Source organism: Heteronotia binoei, chromosome 3 (genome assembly GCF_032191835.1).
Source record: "Heteronotia binoei isolate CCM8104 ecotype False Entrance Well chromosome 3, APGP_CSIRO_Hbin_v1, whole genome shotgun sequence".
Classification (NCBI taxonomy): Eukaryota; Metazoa; Chordata; class Lepidosauria; order Squamata; family Gekkonidae; genus Heteronotia; species Heteronotia binoei.
Window position 1 is genome coordinate 72,614,559 of NC_083225.1, and position 14,348 is coordinate 72,628,906.

At 38.4% G+C, this 14,348-nt stretch overlaps 1 protein-coding gene across 3 annotated transcripts in view; it reads right to left on the reverse strand.

Moving 5' to 3' along the window:
• MAP3K15 (mitogen-activated protein kinase kinase kinase 15) overlaps window positions 1–14,348 on the reverse strand; it is a 102,086-nt gene that overhangs the window by 25,223 nt on the left and 62,515 nt on the right. For all 3 annotated transcript variants that reach the window (XM_060234040.1, XM_060234041.1, XM_060234042.1), the window contains exons 12-16: window positions 13,119–13,168; window positions 7,503–7,598; window positions 5,431–5,518; window positions 1,491–1,624; window positions 28–155 (exon numbers count right to left, since the gene is read on the reverse strand). In XM_060234040.1, coding sequence (XP_060090023.1) covers window positions 28–155; window positions 1,491–1,624; window positions 5,431–5,518; window positions 7,503–7,598; window positions 13,119–13,168 — 496 coding nt within the window. The remainder of the gene's footprint in view (window positions 1–27; window positions 156–1,490; window positions 1,625–5,430; window positions 5,519–7,502; window positions 7,599–13,118; window positions 13,169–14,348) is intronic.

Genomic DNA, 14,348 nt, shown 5'->3' on the forward strand with positions numbered 1-14,348 from the left:
GTGGAGGGAAATTAATACGATACAAACCTCCTGGCACTTGTTCCATGAAGATTTTAATATATCCATCTTCAGAAACAGAACCAAGATACTGGACTATATTACGGTGCTTTAAATATTTGTGGAGGGCTATTTCTTCATGTAGTGGCTGAGAATATCTAATTATGAAGATACAAAGTTGAAAGTTGTCTAAATAGTAAAATAAAAGGTAAACATATAAATCTAACATTTCTAAGAATACAATCCTAAACAGAATTATACTATTCTAAGCACACTGATTTCAATGTATTTAGAAAGGTGTGACTCTGCTTTGGATTGAATTGTGAATCACCAGCCTGATTAATTATAGCTTGATTCCAGGGACAGTGGACAGTGGCTCAGTGGTAGAGCATCTGCTTGGGAAGCAGAAGGTCCCAGGTTCAATCCCTGGCATCTCCAAAAAAGGGTCCAGGCAAATAGGTGTGAAAAACCTCAGCTTGAGACCCTGGAGAGCCGCTGCCAGTCTGAGAAGACAATACTGACTTGGATGGACCAAAGGTCTGATTCAGTATAAGGCAGCTTCATATGTTCATATGTTCAGTGATGCAGAAGTGGAAACATAAACCAACTTAGTGCTGCACAAGATCTTTGCAACACCTAGCATTTTCTTTCCTGCGTATTATGGTGTCCAGAAATTAGTTGCACAATATGTTGTGCAAATGCAAACATGTTAAGTTTGACTTAGTGCAAGCTGCTATGATGGTCTTTTTCTTGTGTTTTCACTTCCACAGCAGTACTAAGCAAGTAGAAATTTTTCTCCAGATCAAGCCCTACGCGTGCATTATCCTTTGGAATGTCTAAAACCAGCACAGAATTAACATAGTGGAATAGTCTGAAGCATATAAATTGAATTTGTTAATATTGGAATTAAAATTAGTTATATAAGGAAATCAATGTGATAGTTGTTTCCTCTGGCATAAACTTCTCAAATATCCCTCCTCAAGGAATCTTCACAGGAAGAGGAGGAGGAAGAAGAAAGTGGATTTATACTCTGCCCTTCACTCGGAGTCTCAGAGCGGCTTACAATGTGTCCTTTATATGGAACCCCAGGTGCACTTCCCAGTTTCCCCCCGATAACTTACTTTGAGTATTTTCAACAAATGGGGTGGAGGGGAAACACTACAAAAATCAAGCATATTAGATATAAAACACCTCTCAAAACCCTTAAAGCACACTGAATAAGGATGACACATATTACCATATATGAGTAAGAAAAGTGAAGAGATAATAGTGTACCACTTGCTTGGTCCCTCACTGTAACACGAAAGGAATATGACTCAACATTTCTAATGCTGAATACTATTTAAACTGAGTGTAACGTATGCCACAGCTTTGTGCGACAATGAGAATGAGCTCACACACTAAATATATGTTCTGATTAAAAGACTAACCCATGTTCAAGACAAAAAAAGCTGTGTAAACAAGAAAGTACTGCAAGAAATATTAAGGCTCACCTGCTGTCCCTCTCTGGTATTTCTTTGATGGCTATTCGGACCTGATTGCTAAGATCCCTCCCGGCATAAACTATCCCATAGGTCCCTTTGCCTAACACTACTCGGTCTCCATTCTCATCATAGTCATACTCGTACTGAAAGCAGAACACAGCAGCATAAAGACACAGACAGGGTGTGAGTTAAGCCGATTTTGACAAAATGTATTGCCTTTACAATCAACAGATCTGCTAGAAATAAAAGAACAAGAAAAATTTTAAATGCTTTCTGATAACTATGTTATGAAGCACCAACTTTGCATATATTGACCTGGATGGCTGTAGACAATTTAAAACTTTTAAAACACTATAAAGGCAGCTGTCAGTTACAGGTATGTGTGATATGTGATGTTCATTGCAAGAATAAAGAACAATGATCCAGATTTCTTCACCACTCGGGCAAAAAATTCTCATTGACTAAATAACATAAATTCTAATGGACATGCAGCTTTACATGCCAGGAGATACAAGGCATGAAGGCTCTAGATTTTATTTAAAAATTTCTAATACATGATGGTAGATCATTCCATGGCGCTGATTTAAAAGTTACATCCTGCCTCACAAATGCAGTTCTTGAAGCAATTAACGTCTATTATCAAATTATAATAAAATCCATGATTGATAAAAATTTCATGACTCCACGTATTATGGAATAAATTTCATTACTCCACCTTATTTTTTTTATTTCAGAGAGGTAGTTCTGTTATTCTGTTTCAGCAAAAATAAACAGGGGCCTTGTGGCACCTCAAAAACTGTTCCTAACCTGAATGTTGTATTGTACTTTGTATTGTATTGTGCTTTGTTGTATAGTACTGTACTTGGGGGGATCCTTAGGTTGTTTTTATGGTTTGTTTTAATATTAATAATTCTTACACTGATGACTTTATGTTTTTATTTTATATAATCTAAAGAGAATCAGAATATATGGTTTTATTTTATTTTTACTTCATGACTGGTCACAAGCAAGTCTTTGGAGATGTTCCATATACATTTTCTAAGTAAATAAATAAGTTTTCTATTCTAGCACAAGATTTTGTGAACTAGATCCTAATCCATTAAGTGTTTGGATCCTTTAGTGGGCAGACACAGAAGTTATGAAGAAAAAATGGCTTGGATCCCACAGAAAATCTCCAGTAATGGAAGGGATTTCTGCTATTCAAAGCGAAAAGAAGAATAATTTCAAGAGCGTACTGACAGAAAGTCTACACTAAGGGAATGCTTTAGGAGATTGGTCTCAAGAAATAGGAAATATGTTTTGGCCAATGTCATAGTAAGTGGGACTATGTGTAAAATCTATGATGCATTTGTTTCTTTGTTAGGCAGCTGTAACACCTTAAAGGTTTACTGGCCTCGGAAAATCACTGGAGAGCTGCCTAGTTTATTCCACTGTATATTCTTAAGGGATCACTGGTTCTTGTTTCATTCTTTCATTGTATATACTATTTTAGCTTATTTATCAGGACAGTCACAAAGGGAAACTTCTCAAAGTAAACATTAACAAACATATTTAGGATAATTAGATATACAGTTATTAACTATATATATCTCAAAGCAGCAACTGTGCAATCCTATGCAGAGTTATTCCAGTCTAAGTTCATTGACTTCAACTCTGCTTAGGATCTATTTGTCTGCCTGCCTGTCTGTCTGTAATGGTCTGGAGTCCAATCTTACTGTCACCATACAAAGTATTTGAGGTAAAACTTTTATCTCCACCTGATCTGCCCATGAACTTAGTTTACCCTGCTGAAACAGTTTAGGCCCATTATAGTTTGCTGCTTATATAAACACCAATTTTGAATGATCACTGTTATTGTAAATGATCTTATTTAAAACTTGCACATTCTATTTTGGAATTTAATAAAAGCTCTTCAATAACATTTATATTTAGATTGAATATATCACAACCAAATCTTGGTACAGATAAGCTCACCAACCCTGTACTGTCTTCTCAATCTTCACTAATCATACATTTTTTAAATGTTGCTACTACCCTGAAATGCTACTTAAACCCCTAATAAAATTAAGTTTTATTACAAGCGCAGCCATCTTTATTTATTCATTATATTTTTATATTCCCCTTTACCAGGAGTTCAGGACACATGTCCTATACAGATTCTAGGAGATCAGGCAAATATGCTTTCCGCCAGATGCTAAGAAGATGAAGAAGATATTGGATTTATATCCCGCCCTCCACTCCGAAGAGTCTCAGAGCGGCTCACAATCTCCTTTACCTTCCTCCCCCACAACAGACACCCTGTGAGGTGGGTGGGGCTGGAGAGGGCTCTCACAGCAGCTGCCTTTTCAAGGACAACCTCTGCCAGAGCTATGGCTGACCCAAGGCCATGCTAGCAGGTGCAAGTGGAGGAGTGGGGAATCAAACCCGGTTCTCCCAGATAAGAGTCCGCACACTTAACCACTACACCAAACTGGCTCTGATGTCCTGGGAAGGTGACATGTTCCCTGGTACCTCACGCCATTGCAGTGATCCAGTAGGTACCAATGGATATTTCTCAGAGGCTTCTAGGGAGACATTTCTTCTGCCAAGGGGGTAGGTGAGAAGCAAGCTCATTGTGGTGGAAGGGATTACAAGGGATAGGATTACACTCTAATCTACACAAGACCACCCTGGTTCATAATGCTCACCTTAAATTGCAAATGAACATACAATGTTCATACACAGAGCCAGGTAAATAGAATATTGGACACCACCACCACTTGTGACAAGCCTCAAAACTCCACTGATTTATCAACAACATTCCACCTCAGCGCCCTAAGTGTAGGACTCACTCCAAATCATCAGCACAGAACTCTGTGAAAAAGATACTGCTTACAAATGAGTAGTTTAAGAGGATTCATACAAGGGAGTGATGTCAGGTGCAGCTGGGCTGTAACTTATGACTTAAGTGTCTGCTCAACTATCACCTTAGAATATATTTTATATCAAACATGTTTGATCCAGTTTGGCTAAGAATATCGTGGAGCATTTGTATTTACGTCATTAACATGTATTTGTGTCTTTCTGGACACCCAGTTTTGCCTGAGAAAATGGGATACAAATATAATAAAATACATGATGTTAAAAAGTTGTGCAGGATTTGATATTATGTTTGAACAGGATTGCTTGGTGCCAGAAAGACACTTTTTTAAACACATGAAATAGTAGTACTGCTTAGATGAAGGGACCATTTTCAGTGTATTGTGCCTCTTTGATTGATTGCTCCATTTTGGGAGTATTAGACTCTGACTGATTTCACACTAACCTTGCTCTCTGGCAGGCTTCCCTTTTTCTCTGGAGCAAGCTTAGAAATTTCACACAAGCTGCTCTGCGCTGCCAGTTTTCATCATGACAACTTCCAATTTGATGCGTGGCAACGTAAACCTGAAAAAAACAGGTTTACGTTGCCGTGTATCAAATCAGGGGATGCCGCAACAAAAAATGGCGGCGTGGAGCAGATTGTGCAAAATCACTAGGTTGCTCTAGAGAAAAAGGGAGGCCTGCCACGGAGCAAGGTTAGTGCGAAATCAGTCTCTGCCACTTTAACAATGGCTCTACAATGGGTATTCCAGTCTTTCATGAGACCTGACTACCCATTAACCCCATCAGGACTCAGAAAGATACCATCCCTTTATTTTGGGTTGTAAGAGCTGACACTTTACCATTTTTCTTCATGAATTTCATTTAGAACACTTTGATGTCCCTTTCGTTTAGATTTACCCAAGCTACTGTTTTGATTATTACAACAGCACATATAGCATAGTTCAGGCCTACTGTATTCACGTTTATCTCAGTAACACTATTTCTATATTTTTAATATGATTTAATTTCTTAGATATTAGTATTTTCATTATTTAAGAACTAGAATTTTAATAATAAACCATTTTGTTCCTGGATCAGATTTACTTACTTCCAATGTGTCACCATCAATCTCCCCTTCCAGTTCCAAAGTGCTTCCCACAGCATCAGTCAAAATTTCTTTAACTAAACCACAGAACCTGAAAGCAAAATATATATCTCATAGTCAAAAATAAATCAATACTAGTTTTTCCAAGACTGGCCAATCTTTCTATATCAGACCCTAATTCTTTCTAATAGAAAAATGATCAGTGGGATTGAACCAGCTTTGTCACTGGTGGAAAAAGGATATAGACTATAGTATGGAGACTGGCCTAAAAGGGTGCTTGGATCCAATCTATACATTTGCCAACATATTTCCTTGCTACTTTCCCCTTAATTCTTTAAAAGTCATATATTTGGCAGATGATTTTCTAATGTAAATATATGATAATTAGCTGACATTGGTACAATGATTTGGCATGCTTTGTTCTTAAATAGACCTGATTGGGTAGGGGTCAGTCCAACAGAAGTTTTTCAAACTGCCACAAAAATCTTGTATTCTGACACAGATAGCCCTTTTTAAAACTTAACATGTTATCTTAAAATTTACACATACCAGATATATCAAGTTTCAAGTGTTACTTTGCTTCTAAAAATGCACACTTGACTTTCACTAACCAGCAGACCATTTCTGAACATATTTTACTATACCTGGAAAATCAGCAGGTTATGTGAAGAATCACTAATTATACATTAGAAATACTTATGCTCACTCTAGAAAAGAATTTAGATTCCACTTAAATTTTCCAGGATTAAAATGGACCAACATTTTACTGCAAATAATTAAACTATCACTGGTGTCCTCAATGTTACATTTCGCTTATAAAATGGACAATGGCATACCTTACGAACTACTCAAAACAGTCTGTACTCCAGAAAGCTCGTCCTGCAGTTCTTTTGACGAGCAATTTCTTACTAGCATTGCTCCACCCCCAGGCTTATATTTTCCATGGTGATCAATTTCCCACCAGTTGTTCTGTGGGCACATTTTGATGTGAGGCTCCCCCCAGTTCCCCTCACACCTTTGTAATGCTGTCTTTTAAGGTTAAGATACCATGAGGGGAACTGGAGAGAACCCCACATTGAATTGCACCCATGGAGCAACTGGTGGGAAATCAATTGCTTATGTTGGGGGAAAACAGAAGCCTGGGGCAAAGCAATGGCAGTGAGAAATTGGTTCTTGTTTTAATTACTTTAAATGGGTCTTAATAAAGCAACAATATAACAGGGAAAGAGTACAAACATGTTCATATTGTGATATTGAATTTGATATTCATTTCACACCTTACTTGATTCCAATTTGTTTGTAAATGCTAATCTGATTTTTTAAAAAAATGCTTCCTAAATAATTACAAAGCTTTTAGAAAACTTTTAAAACACTGATTTGGCTTTAACAAATTCAGAATCGCTTCAGAACTGGCTAGAGGCTCAAAGGTACCATACATTCCTCTTGTCAAGTCAAATATAGATGTGAAACTGGATTACTGGGATATATTACTGGGACAGAACAATATGCTCCACAGAGAGGCATAAATGCTACTTTTAATGAAACTTCAAAGTGAAAGAAGAATATAATTAGTTATTTTTTATTGAAGCTATATGTGCTGCTACAATATTTCAAAGCTATTCTGTCATATTTTGTGCTGTTATTCAGCACAAATGGTTTAAAGATTATGAAAGCTTTGGACAGTTTAATAAATGAAAAAATAATATTTTAATAAATAGTTTGACACATACCTTTTGAGCACAGTGAAGCGTGGAAAGAGTGAATGCTAAAAATGACTGTAGGAAAGCTTGCCTCACACATCTTTATTTTAAGGAACATTTTACAACTTTGAGTCATCAAAGAAGATTTAAACCAAAGCTTGTGTTGTTATTGCTATTTGTGTTAACCACATCAGAGTTAGTGTTCATTTTAATCCCTGGAAAATAACTGTAGTAGAGTGTTGACCATGAAGAATCAAGAAAACAACTCAATAAAGAAATTTTGCTTTGTATATGAAAACATATCTGTGTATCAGATGTATCACCAGTTTTTGTCTCCATTATTCTGACAGAAAAACAAACAACCAAACTTCTCACCTATTACATTGGTTCTCTGTAGAAAAGTAGATTTGAAAGTCATCAGAGTTGTCATGGACATACAGAAAACAACATCGTTCATCAAATTTAGATATGCTGCAAAAAGTCCGTTCAAAACAAAATTATACTAGGTACAAGATGGGTAAGTACAGAAGAAGGAAAACAGCACAGTTTTCCTATCTCCTCAGGCATTTCTATTTCCCTGTCTCATGCACAAAAGACCTTCAAATATGATAATGGATGCTGAACTTTGCTGACAATGTTTGACTACTACTATATGCAAAAGACATATAAATCCATACTGCACCAGCAATGACAATTTTTGAAGCTATGTAAAAGCAGCTAGATCAATATCCATCCACCTATACTTTCAATTTGCCGATCTAAATATAACATTTTGTATAGTAGTGTACGGGGAAGGGAAGATTAATTACCTTTCTACATCCCACATCTTTCAACAAAGATGTTATGAAAGACAATACAAGGCATATTATATATTATAACAAACAGAATTACAGAAACATGAAGATGTCAGAAAAAATAGAAAAAGTCAAGAAATACAAACACATTCCATGATTCAGTGCTTTATAATTATTAACATATTCTATGGTATGTGTTTCATGAAGAATATTTTTTAATATGCTGTACCCACAAGGGTGTTGAACTCATTTGTTATGAGGGCCAAATATGACATTAAAAAGATCTTGTCAGGCTGAGCCATGTTGGGTTGGGCCGGGCCATGTGTCTACCTAATTATGATTAGGTAGCAGAGATATAAACTTTATAAAGGACACAGAAAAACACAAATATTAAAAAAATACATCCTTAAAACATTAGCACTCACTGGTCTCAGAGGTGCTTTCATTGTATTTCTCCCATGGTGTAAGCATGAGCCCCTCCTCCATCTTTAAATGGACTGTGTTCACCCTGACCCTGGTCCCAGACTCCTTAGACCCTCTTTTGTCACCATTTATGGACTGAGTTTACTCTGGCCTAGGGTCAGAGATACAGGAGTCTTATTGTTATGAACTCTCAGTATGGATTTATATTGTGTGAACACAGGCAAACTGTGTCTATGAACATTCAGTGATAAGCAGAAGACACTGAGTATAAGAACTAGCCCAATATGGACATTAATAACAAATACCAACTTGCCTACTGTCTACAGGCAGTGCATCCTGTTTGATCTTAAGCATTTGGCATTTGTGCCAGCTTCAATATGAACATTTCATTCTATGGGGCCAAGTAGCAAGCACTCCAGCCAAGCTAAAAAGGCCTCCCTGCCTGTTCCTGCCATTGCTGCAACTGTGCATTCCTCCTGCATAGAAGGATTCCAGATCAGGCTCCCCCAAGAAGCTGCTAAGCCATGCAGAACACAACTGTACTTCTGTCTAAAGAAGATCCAAGTAGGCAGCCATATTGGTCTGAAGTAGTAGAACAAAATAGGAGTTGATTGCACCTTTAAGACCAACTTAGTTTTATTCAGAACGTTCTGAACAAAACTAAGTTGGTCTTAATGGTGCATTCGACTCCTATTCTGTCTAAGGAAGACAGCACCTAAGAGCAGCTCTTAACCAGAAGCCATAAGAACATAAGAACATAAGAGAAGCCATGTTGGATCAGGCCAACGGCCCATCAAGTCCAACACTCTGTGTCACACAGTGGCAAAAAATGTTATATACACACATACACTGTGGCTAATAGCCACTGGTGGACCTGTGCTCCATACACTGTGGCTAATAGCCACTGATGGACCTGTGCTCCATATTTTTATCTAAACCCCTCTTGAAGGTGGCTATACTTGTGGCCGCCACCACCTCCTGTGGCAGTGAATTCCACATGTTAATCACCCTTTGGGTGAAGAAGTACTTCCTTTTATCCGTCTTAACCTGTCTGCTCAGCAATTTCATCGAATGCCCACGAGTTCTTGTATTGTGAGAAAGGGAGAAAAGTACTTCTTTCTCTACTTTCTCCATTCCATGCATTATCTTGTAAACCTCTATCATGTCACCCCGCAGTCGACGTTTCTCCAAGCTAAAGAGTCCCAAGCGTTTCAACCTTTCTTCATAGGGAAAGTGCTCCAGCCCTTTAATCATTCTAGTTGCCCTTCTCTGCACCTTCTCTAAAGCTATAATATCCTTTTTGAGGTGCGGCGACCAGAACTGCACACAGTACTCCAAATGAGACCGCACCATCGATTTATACAGGGGCATTATGATACTGGCTGATTTGTTTTCAATTCACTTCCTAATAATTCCCAGCATGGCATTGGCCTTTTTTATTGCAAACGCACACTGTCTTGACACTTTCAGTGAGTTATCTATCATGACCCCAAGATCTCTCTCTTGATCAGTCTCTGCCAGTTCACACCCCATCAACTTGTATTTGTAGCTGGGATTCTTAGCCCCAATGTGCATTACTTTGCACTTGGCCACATTGAACCGCATCTGCCACGTTGACGCCCACTCACCCAGCCTCAACAGATCCCTTTGGAGTTCCTCACAATCCTCTTTGGTTCTCACCACCCTGAACAATTTAGTGTCATCCGCAAACTTGGCCACTTCACTGCTCACTCCGAACTCTAAATCATTTATGAACAAGTTAAAAAGCATGGGACCCAGTACCGAGCCCTGCGGCACCCCACTGCTTACCGTCCTCCACTGCGAAGACTGCCCATTTATACTCACTCTCTGCTTCCTATTACTCAGCCAGTTTTTGATCCACAAGAGGACCTGTCCTTTTACTCCATGATTCTCAAGCTTTCTAAGGAGCCTTTGATGAGGAACTTTATCAAAAGCTTTCTGGAAGTCAAGGTAAACAACATCTATCGGGTCTCCTTTGTCCACATGTTTGTTCACCCCCTCAAAGAAATGCAACAGGTTAGTGAGGCAAGATCTTCCCTTGCAGAACCCATGCTGAGTCTTCCTCAATAACCCGTGTTCATCAATGTGCCTACTCATTCTGTCCTTGATAATGGTTTCTACCAACTTTCCCGGTATTGAAGTCAGACTGACTGGCCTGTAGTTTCCCGGATCTCCTCTGGAACCTTTTTTAAAGATGGGGGTGACATTTGCTACCTTCCAGTCCTCAGGAATGGAGGCAGATTTCAATGAAAGATTACAGATTTTTGTTAGAAGATCCACAAGTTCAACTTTGAGTTCCTTCAGAACTCTCGGATGTATGCCATCCGGACCCGTGATGGAGGGATCCTGAATTCATCTTGTTCTGGTACAGCCATGAAGTTACAACAACAGCAGCACATACTTAGGGTGGGTCAATGCAGATGCAGATGAAGTAGCCAGCAGATGGGCAAAAGAGCTTGCTATGACACCTGCACATAAGAAAGGTTTGTTCCTGTCAGCCGTTGAGGAGATCACTGGACACAAAGAAAAAGCCCAAGGAAGCAACTGTTGCTAAGGTCTTAATCCCATTATTAAGACCATCCCCATTGTGTCAGCTATGGTGTTACAGTAGGTTACAATGTGGCTCTAAATTGACAATTCTTTTCTTTGTTTAAGGTAGTATACCTGAAGAAACCCCCCTGATGACTTGCTAATCCTCTCAAGCCTCTGGGAGCCTCCCCCTGTCCGCCCCTTTTGGTGACATAAGGAGTCACATGTACTGGCGTCATGCAGTGTCACAGGTCACCTACTGGTCACATACCACATGACTTCATCACCTGAGGGGACAAATTTGGTAATATAAGACCAGCACATGGCCAGTTCAGTGTGTCTTCTTACCCTACCACAGACTTGCACCCCCAAATTCTGTTTGGACCACTCTCCACCTTCATGCCTTCTGCTTCAAGGATCCATGGACCAAGTAGTATCACCCCCTTCTGCAATATTCCTAAATATCCCTAATTCTCATTACTATTTTTCCTAGTTCTTGTTCGTACGTGTTTGATTGTTTGCGTGTGATTGTATTTTATATATATTTTCTAAGTAAACATTTTATTTTAAAAACTATTTTACTGTCGGAGTCTCCTTTCTGAAAACTGTACCTCTATAAAGGAAGAGATGCTTGGCTCAGTAGTTCTGCTGTGCGACAGAGATTAGCAAAGCAAGCTATCCCTCCCCCACTCCCTCCCCAATGGAGGAGCCTCAGTCAATGGATAAAATAGAAGTTTTGCTCTGTAGTTCTTGTGTGATTGAGCAAGCTTGGTAAAGGAAGCTGAGATGCAGAAGGAAGCAAGAGAGATGTAAAAGGAAGCAAGAGAGATGTAGAAGGAAGCAGATGACAGCCAGTTGCTCGGGGGCCTGATTCAGTCCCCAGACTGCATGTTTGACATCCCTATGAAAATATATTTCATTAACTGTCTTGTATGCAAAGTTAAATTCAAATATTAAATTAATCCATACATATATTTTGAGGCCTAGGAAAATATTAATTTTTCTAATGACCTGGGCAAAACTCTAATCTCCCAAGAACTAGCATCATAAAATATATTTATGACTAAGAAGAGACATGCAAACTATAGTAAGTGTTTTTTTAATTTGAGTTATATATTATACATAGCAGAAGGGAAGAGTTTAAAAAGATTTGGTGATGTATCTACCAATTTTAATTACAGAATTACAAGATATTACAATACAGATGACATTACAATGCAGAAACCAGAAGAAATGTTGGTCAGAGTCCTCAAGGACCACAGCTTTGGCTATTTACTTTAAAAAGCATTTGTTTCTCTAGATCTGTATTTTTATTTTGTATATTTTGTTCACCATTCGAGGGCTACTTCTGCTTAGCAGAACTAGTAGTATTTTTCCCTCTGAACATGAAGGAATAAGGAGAAAAAGTTACTAATTTGTGTTAGGCAAGACAGCCAATTAGATTTCTGATTAACTAGATGATATTTAACCAATCTGTTCGGGCTGGTGGACATACAGTGCTAGGAAACTCAGTTGTTAAGCAACTGAAACAGAGCCATTACTGGTCCTCCCTCTTCCCTTTTTCATGACCTTAAACATGATTAAGTACATGTTGGCATAGATGTTAATTGCTGTTAATATTAAACAGCATTCCATCTAAACCAGGCACTAACTCTTATCTCAAGTTCTGTTTTAAGAAGAAATCTAGATGTAGTTAAATTATTCAGATTTCTGTTTTCTCATGACATGTTTGTTCATAAGAGTTACCACATGCATCTGATGTCCAGATTTTTTTGCTGGTCACTCAGGAAACCACCTCAAAAACTGAATGATGATTTCATGTGATTGACTTATAAGCACTAATATAAGCAGAAAGAAATAACTAAACTGGCTAAGATAGATGTAACTTGATACATATAACTTTCAAACAACAATTTTCTAACGAAACTAATATCATAAGGTGGCCTGTTTGTATCAGAAACAGTCCGTATCTTAGTTAAAACTCGTTCAGCAAGGATATGCAAATGCCAGGACATGACCACTGCTCCTTCTCCCTAACTTGCACACAACACAACACAACACCGCACACACTGCTCCTTCTCCCTAACTTGCACACAACACAACACAACACCGCACACAAAACACATTCTGCATAGGCAGAACAGGAATAGGAAAACTGAATTAATTAAAGGCCAAGGTCCAACAAAACACATCAAAATATGAAATTGTTTTTATCCACACCAACCTTATTCCTCTAATAGAAGAAGCTGTAAAATTCCATTCATGAATCTGTTTCTACAAGTGGTAAAAAATGAGTATTTCAAAGCAAGATCACAGCCACAGCTTATTAATATAAAACACAAAAAATGCCAGAAAAAGTTTATTTAGGGCGATAACATGAAATGGTATAGTAACAAATGGAGAGGATGTGGGGAGTAGGGTTTGGCATGAACCAAACCACAAACCTATATGAACCTGAAGGTTGGTTTATGAACCAAACTGGTTTGTATAGGTTCATGATCCTTGCTTTCTGCACCCCTCTGCTTTCCGCAGGGAGTAGAAAGCAGTGGTTTAAATAACTCTGAGCCATTTAAACCACTGCTTTCTGCTTCCCATGGAAGACTGCAGAGAGCAGAAAGTAATGGTTTAAATGACTGGAGCAGAACCCAAGAAAGTCTCTTTAAACAGCTGAGCCATGCAGTCCCATCAGTTTTCTCCTCACTCAGCTGTTTAAAGGGGACTTCTTGGGCAGTGAGCCCCAACAGTTTGCTCTCCATTCAGCCATTTAAAGGCGATTCCTTGGCCAATGAGCCCTGGGATTGGCTGCCAAAGAAAGCCCCTTTAAACAGCTGAACTATGTGAAGCAGTTTAAACTTTAAAGGGACTGCACAAGAAATCCTAAAACAGTTGAGTGGCAGGGAGCCCCAGCTGCTCAGCTATTTTTATGGCTTTCTGCTTTGGCCAGGAACTGCAACAAACCCCACCAACTGTCTTAAAAGGCCATGAAAGTCCATGACAGTAGACCCCCTAATGGAATTTGGTTCCTGAACCATGAACAGGACAAGATTAGTCATGAATTTGGCTTTGTAAATCAGTTCATGCCCATCCCTCCTGAAGATATTCTGCTGAACCTTTTCTGTCTTAAAGAAGAAATTCTGCAAGTATTGCTTTGTATAATAATGACACATGAACAGTGTTGGCCACAACACCCACAGTTTAATTTTTATGTTTATTACAATTTATTAGTCTCATTCCAGAAAGTCCCTACAAACAAAAGTCTGCCACTTAAATTCAGAAAAATCCCTGGAAAAACACATATTGTATTAGATCTGATCAACATAGAACATATATCAAGCTTCTCTCTCTAGACTTATATCAAATAAGTTCCATTCCCTAAGAGAAAGTTTTAAAAATATATATTATACACATACAACAAACACATCAAGGGTGGTTACATGATATTTCACAAAATGTG